The sequence below is a fragment of the Saccostrea cucullata genome, unplaced genomic scaffold (genome assembly GCF_032062105.1).
Source record: "Saccostrea cucullata isolate Sc308-1 unplaced genomic scaffold, CSIRO_AGI_Scuc_v1 ctg951, whole genome shotgun sequence".
NCBI lineage: Eukaryota > Metazoa > Mollusca > Bivalvia > Ostreida > Ostreidae > Saccostrea > Saccostrea cuccullata.
The window spans coordinates 98,435-106,582 of NW_026940566.1; the positions used below are offsets into that span (position 1 = coordinate 98,435).

The 8,148-nt window shown below is 35.0% G+C and overlaps 1 protein-coding gene across 1 annotated transcript in view; it reads right to left on the bottom strand.

Moving 5' to 3' along the window:
* The window catches only part of LOC134255620 (PH-interacting protein-like), a 41,377-nt gene extending 33,551 nt beyond the window's left edge, over nucleotides 1-7,826 (bottom strand). The window contains exons 1-4 of the mRNA XM_062738144.1: nucleotides 7,818-7,826; nucleotides 6,768-6,989; nucleotides 1,774-1,898; nucleotides 458-540 (exon numbers count right to left, since the gene is read on the bottom strand). Coding sequence (XP_062594128.1) covers nucleotides 458-540; nucleotides 1,774-1,898; nucleotides 6,768-6,989; nucleotides 7,818-7,826 — 439 coding nt within the window. The remainder of the gene's footprint in view (nucleotides 1-457; nucleotides 541-1,773; nucleotides 1,899-6,767; nucleotides 6,990-7,817) is intronic.
* Nucleotides 7,827-8,148: the final 322 nt, after the last annotated feature.

Sequence of the window (8,148 nt, forward strand, 5' to 3'; positions counted from 1 at the left end):
AGATTTTTCCTATATATTTCTATGTAAAACTTTGATTCCCCATTGTGGCCCCGCCCTACCCCCGGGGGTCATGATTTGAACAATTTACAATCTACACTACCCCAGGATGCTTCCACATAAGTATTAGCTTATCTGGCCCAGTGGTTCTTGAGAAGAAGATTTTTTAATGACCCAACCCTATATTTGTCTTTTCTTGATTATCTCCCCTTGTGAGGGGACATGGCCCTTCATTTTAAAAATTTAAATTCATCTTCAGCCAAGGATGCTTTGTACCAAGTTTGGACAAAATTGGCCCAGTGGTTCTTGATAAGAAGTCAAAAATGTGAAAAGTTTACAGACAGATGGACGGACAAGGGACAAAATGTGATCAGAAAAGCTCACTTGAGCCTTCGTCTCAGGTGAGCTAAAGAACAAATTATGCTAAGAACTATTATATAGACTTTCTCACAAAACAAACCTGCTTTCCACTTTCTCCTCATAGCGGTGTCGTACGACTGTTTTAGAACAATGAAATCGATGACATCAGGCATATCATGGTACCTGTAATATCACACAGCTTATTAGTAATAGAGTTATTGATAAAATACTCCATCAGACAATTATCAAAATCATAATACTTTTTAGTTAAACAAACCAAGATAAACCATATATACTTGTTGTACATATACAAACTTACATCATAAAATATCATACATGCCAACTTTCCCGATTTAGGCGGGATTCTCCCGATTTAACCCTTGCATCTTGCCTTCCCGATCGGGAGAGAAAAATTGCCCTAATTTACCGATTTGATAAAAAAAATCACCTTAAATTTTCATATTATAAAAGTTTCCCTACCACTGAATTTTGACAATCGGGATAACTTGTTCAGACTTGTTTATTCAATGCACCAGATAGGTTTCATTGTTTATTTAACCAGGTGTTAATTAGGCCTAGCCACAGGAAATCACTTCACGCTTGAACGCACACAGTTCAGGTACAAGTAGCTTATAGTTTGGGGCAATTAGGGGATTATCTTGTCAGTTTTAAGGGGTATGCAAGGTGAAACACATAGACTAACGTGATAACTATTACTCATTTTATTAAAAACATAAATTAAAGACAATAAAATACTAATCAAACCATAAAATCGGAATCCAAAGAGATCGTTTTCTGAAAATGAAAGTAGAAAATTACAACGCATAGCTGCTGATTTTGTCTTCATATTGAAGAATTTTGTAAAGTTTGCCAGTTAAAATATTATGAAAAAATTAAGATGAAACAATCAAGTGTATGTCAATTAGAATTTCTTTTCCCTCCCTTCTCCCAAAAGTAATGTGTTAGGTATGTGCATGTCTTAAGGAAATACCCACATGGCACCATCAAGACTGAAAAATTTCATGACTGTAAAAAAAATAATTCTCTTTTAGATAGGTGGTATAAATTTCTGTAAATTTAATATCTTATTAGAAATTCAAATTAATTGAAATATAAATAAAAAATCTCAAAAATATTTCCAGAAACAGGACCTTACAGTATCAAAACCTCATATTTCTTAGCCTTTGAAAAAAAATGATTTAAAAGTGGGAAGAAAAACTTTATTTTTTGTGTTGAATTAATTCCTTTGAAAATTGTCATTACACGCTAAATCCCCCATGGGAATTTTCAAAAGTTGGCATGTATGAAATATACAGGTAATTACCATTTGGGCATTTCATAGATAAAATCCTGTTTTTAAAAACTTACAGTATATGTACACTGTGCTACAAGTAAAATCTGACCGTACACACTCACTTAAATGTTAATGAGTTTTTCGTTGGTTTCCCGGTTTCCGGGTCGACATAAGCCATCTTAAGACAGCAGAGCCTAGGTGGACGGACTTCATACTTGATTCCTACTATCTTCATATGCTCTTGTTCCTACAATTATAAAGGATCTCTTGTAAAATGATTTTTAAAGATTTTTTTTTCACCTCAATCTATACTTGATTCCTTCAACATGTACAATCTTCATATTCTCTTGAGGAATATTAAAAGACTTTATCATAAAACAAGAGGCCCAGGGGCCTTATAGGTCACCTGAGCATTATGCAACAATCCAATGATTGAATTTTCTTTATGTTTTAAACTAGACGTCATGGCATTCACAATTATGAAAGAGGCACCATTGCTAATCATAACTATACACTTAGCATGTTTCGTTTGGTTACTTAATACCCATAGACAGAGTAGGGGATGATTTTTCCATTTTTTTTTTAAAATATAAAATTACTTTTTCAATCCCATGTGCTGTAGGCATTAATTATAACAAATATTACATAACTGACAGATTTCTATACTGTTTGTGTTGGACTTTGTCAAATGCCCATCATATTAAACAATATCAAATTAGTCTTAACACCTTAATCTATACCAAATTAATTTTGAAAAAAAGGCTGGCCATCAAATGACATATACTATAAACTGCTAGACCAGCAGTTCTTCTGTCTAATCCCCAAAGGATACAGATAAGACTGCTGATTGAGACAGCTATTATAGCCTTCCTACATTGAACTCATTAATTAATCTTTGACTGGATGCTTGCCTATACTCATTACTCCCTAGATATTAATAGATCTGCACTTTCTAACTTAAAACACTTTTAAAACATATAAAAAACTCAATGATTTCTTTTTAGATTTAATGCCAGAGAGGTTTTATATTTAAGGTGTTTCCATTCTCACAATTTTCATGGTTCAAAGTACAACCAGAAGTCTCTGTCTAGACTGAAGCTCTACTGGTTTGTATTTATAGCAAAGGAAGATGAAAGTACTTAAGCAGTTGGGAATTGAAACTTTACACTAGCAAAAAAGAGAATAATGATCTTTAAATAAGTCTCTTTATGTTCTTAGTGTAGTCTACTTGCACGCCACATTAAATTATAATCAGACTAAACTGTATTTGAAGTAGCATTTTGAGAGTAACAGATATTGCTATCTTTATTAACCAAGGTAATAATGTTCATTGAAGTCAAAAACGGACATAAAGAATTATGTACCTTAGTGTGTAATCTACTTGTGTGCCAAGTTATATTGAAATCATACCAAAACTGTAGGAGGAGTAGCATTTTGAAAGTATTTTACAGAAATTTCTATTTTTAGTAACAACGCCAACACCGTTCGTCAAAATCAAAAACCAATACACAGAATTATGTATCTCAGTGTTACTAAATCTACTTGTGTGCCAAGTTATATTGAAATCAGACCAAAATTGTAGGAGGAGTAGCATTTTGAAAGAATTTCACAGAAATTTCTATTTTTAGTAAAAACGACGACACCGTTCGTCAAAATCAAAAACCGATACACAGAATTATGTATCTTAGTGTAGTCTACTTGTGTGCCAAGTAATATTGAAATCAGACCAAAACTGTAGGAGGAGTAGCATTTTGAAAGAATTTCACAGAATTTTCTATTTTTAGTAACAACGCCGACACCGTTCCTGGAAATCAAATATCGATACACAGAATTATGTATCTTAGTGTAGTCTACTTGTGTGCCAAGTTATATTGAAATCAGACCAAAACTGTAGGAGGAGTGGCATTTTGAAAGAATTTCACAGAAATTTCTATTTTGTAGTAACAACGCCAACACCGTTTGTTGAAATCAAAAACCGATACACAGAAATATGTATCTTAGTGTAGTCTACTTATATGCCAAGTTATATTGAAATCAGATCAAAACTGTAGGAGGAGTAGCATTTTGAACAAGAGGCCCATGCAGGGGCCACAGCGCTCTACCGAGCACATTGGGCTTGAATTTAACCCCCCCCCCCACCCCCTGGCATTCATCATTTGAACAAACTAGAATCTACACTACCTGAGGATGATTCCATATAAATATCACTAGTCATAGCTTTGAAGTACTTGAAAAGAAGATTTTAAAAGATTTCCCTATATTTCCCTATGCAAAATTTGGGTCGGCCATTTTGGCCCCACCCTAGCCCCGGGGGTCATGATTTGAACAAACTCGAATCTACACTACCTGAGGATGATTCCGCATGAGTTTAATCTTTCCTGGCCCAGTGGTTCTTGAGAAGAAGATTTTTTAAAGATTTTTCCTATATATTCCTATGTAAAACTTGGGTCGGCCATTTTGGCCCCACCCTAGCCCCGGGAGTCATGATTTGAAGAAACTTGAATCTACACTACCTGAGGATGATTCCACATGAGTTCCAACTTTCCTGGCCCAGTGGTTCTGGAGAAGAAGATTTTTAAAGATTTTTCCTATATATTCCTATGTAAAACTTGGGTCGGCCATTTTGGCCCCACCCTAGCCCCGGGGGTCATGATTTGAACAAACTTGAATCTACACTACATGAGGATGATTCCACATGAGTTCCATCTTTCCTGGCCAAGTGGTTCTGGAGAAGAAGATTTTTAAAGATTTTTCCTATATATTCCTATGTAAAACTTGGGTTGGCCATTTTGGCCCCACCCTAGCCCCAGGGGTTATGATTTGAACAAACTTGAATCTACACTACCTGAGGATGATTCCACATGAGTTCCATCTTTCCTGGCCCAGTGGTTCTTAAGAAGAAGATTTTTTAACCAGAAGTCTCTGTCGAGACTGAAGCTCTACTGGTTTGTACTTATAGCAAAGGAAGACGAAAGTACATAAGCGGTTGGGAATTGAAACTTAACACTTGCAAAAAAGAGAATAATGATCCTTGAATAAGTCTCTTTAAGTTCTTAGTGTAGTCTACGTGCATGCCAAATTATATTATAATCAGTCTAAAACTGTATTTGAAGTAGCATTTTGAGAGCAACAGAAATTGCTATCTTTATTAACCAAGGAAATAATGTTCATTGAAGTCAAAAACGGATATAAAGAATTATGTACCTTAGTGTAGTCTACTTGTGTGCCAAGTTATATTGAAATCATACCAAAACTATAGGAGGAGTAGCATTTTGAAAGAATTTCAAAGAAATTTCTATTTTTAGTAACAATGCCAACACCATTCGTCGAAATCAAAAGCCGATACACAGAATTACGTATATTAGTGTAGTCTACTTATATAGCAAGTTATATTGAAATCATACCAAAACTGTTGGAGTAGCATTTTGAAAGAATTTCACAGAAATTTCTATTTTTAGTAACAATGCCAACACCATTCGTCGAAATCAAAAGCCGATACACAGAATTATGTATATTAGTGTAGTCTACTTATATAGCAAGTTATATTGAAATCATACCAAAACTGTAGGAGGAGTAGCATTTTAAAATAATTTCACAGAATTTTCTATTTTTAGTAACAACGCCAACACCGTTGGTCGAAGTAAAAAACTGATATATTGAATTATGTATCTTAGTGTAGTCTACTTGTGTGCCAAGTTATATTGAAATCGTACCATAACTGTGGGAGGAGTAGCATTTTGAAAGAATTTCACAGAAATTTCTATTTTTAGTAACAACGCCAACACCGTTTGTCAAAATCAAAAACCGATAAACAGAATTATGTATCTTAAAGTAATCTATTTGTGTGCCAAGTTTTATTGAAATCATACCAAAACTGTAGGAGGAGTTGCAATTTGAAAGAATTTCACAGAAATATCTATTTTTAGTAACAACGCCAACACCATTCGTCGAAATCAAAAACCGATACACAGAATTATATATCTTAGTGTAGTCTACTTGTGTGCCATGTTATATTGAAATCATACCAAAACTGTAGGAGGAGTAGCATTTTGAAAGAATTTCACAGAAATTTCTATTTTTAGTAACAACGCCAACACCGTTTGTCAAAATCAAAAAAACGATATACAGAATTATGTATCTCAATGTAGTCTACTTGTGTGCCAAGTTATATTGAAATCATACTAAAACTGTAGGAGGAGTAGCATTTTGAAAGAATTTCACAGAAATTTCTATTTTTAGTAACAATGCCAACACCGTTCATCGAAATCAAAAACCAATATACAGAATTATGTATCTTAGTGTAGTCTTCTTGTGTGCCAAGTTATATTGAAATCAGATCAAAACTGTAGGAGGAGTAGCATTTTGAAAAATTGTTTACAGACAGACAGACAGACGGACAGACGGACGGACGCCGGACCCATTACTATCGCATAAGCTCTTCTGGTCTCTGACCAGTAGAGCTAAAAATGGCATTAATTTTTCTCTAATTCATAATTATCTCCCCTTGGAAAAGGGCGTGGCGCTTCATTTGAAGAAACTTGAATCCCCTTCACCCAAGAATACTTTGTGCCAAGTTTGATTGAAATTGGCCCATCGGTTCTTGAAAAGAAGTCGAAAATGTGAAAAGTTTACAGACAGACGGACGCCGGATAAAATGTGATCAGAAAAGCTCACCTGAGCCTTCGGCTCAGGTGAACTAAAAAGCTTTATTTACACATTCATTACCCCATCGTCTCAAGCCACGGTCCGGAGTCCGCATATATAGCTCTCTCCTACCCGTGGCTGCTTGAGCACAAAAAGTGTCGTAGTCTTGAATATTTACGCCTCTCTATTGTGACGTCATATTCAGTCAGTAGCAAGTTTTGTTTCCATCGCAATCGAAATCAACAACTGACGTCAACAGTATACAAGAAATATTATCTATACTGCCATTGGATATTGAAAGGTCGCGCATTGGTCAATATTATAATGAGCTACGAAGAATTCTCTCCTCGTTCAACCACGGCCAGATGGGAGAGGAGCGTACATTTTGGCCGTGGTTTGCGAAGATGTCATTACCCAGGATGATGCATAAAACAGGAAATGATGGAAATATTAATGGTATCTAAAGTCTCACCCTGAGGTTTTGATTCAGGTGCCAGGGCTGGTTCTTGCGTATATCAAATTTGTAAACATTGTGTTTCTTCACCGCGAGGAGGTAAAGTTTGTGACCCTGTTTGAAGTACATGACGTCGTCTCCCATCTGTGGTACATACTGAAACTTCCTGGGAATGACGTCCGTCAACCAATCCGAAGGCCGAAACTCTTCTTCCCTCTCTTTGACGATTTTTTCTTTTCTCTGAAAATAAATGAGCATGATATATATACAAATATTCTTTTTCAGCACTCATTTCCAGAAGGAAATCTCAAGTCTTTCAATGTAAAGATTTAATGAAATTTAATAAATTAGTTTCTTTTTTACTGCTTAATCAGAGATAAAACTGTACATTTGATCGAACTATTTTCATTTTACCAGATTACCATGATCAATAATATACAAGATCACAACTAGACAAATGTACATATTGAGAACAGGATGCAAATATTTCCTCTATTAAAATATGGAAGGAAAATCACAAATGTTCCATACCCAGTCAATTTGTTTGAGGCTGATTGGACTTAAGGGAAAGAAATTATGTACTGAACAAAGATTTTCAACAGAGAGGCTATTTTTGACCTTGAACCTTGACCTACAAACTTTATTCAAGGTCGGTGCACATTCTTAAAATGTGTTGTATTGTATAAATTGTATGAAAAATATAAATTAATTGATATTATTATTCTACACATTATATCAAAATATTGAGCCTGAACACACCTGTGCTCGGTGATTTTTACTCAAAATATTGACACAATTTTTAAATTTTTCTATAGAAATCATTGAAATTTTTAGATTTACGTCATTTTCCTGACGTCATTTCAAACATATGACGTCATTGTTGACAAAAACATTTAGTCTTTTGAAGTCAGCATGAATCCCCCTGTTTTAAAACATAATTAAATTTTACTCAGTCAAAGTTTGATTTTAAGGGCAAATATTGGTTACTACTGAATAAAGTTCTTTTGCTATGACCTTAACCTTTGATCAAGAAACATGATTCAAGGTCACTGCACATCCTTTACCCACAGGCACCATGTTTGTGAAGTATGGGCCAGATTATGCTAAAGAAAGTTAAAAAATGCTTCAGACAGGAATCTAAACAAGAAGGCTATTTTTTACCTTGACCTAGATACTTTGCTCAAGGTCAATACACATTCATTGACCACTGGCACACTGTGAGTGAAGTATAAGTCACATTGGACAAAGGAGAGGGGATATCCTCTGAACAAGGAATTTTCATATAATTCTGCTTTGACCTTGACCTTTGATCTAGAAACATTGCTTAAAGTCACTGCACATTCAATGACCACTGGCACTCTGTGGGTGAAGATCGTATTAGCCAGATTGGGCCAAGGAG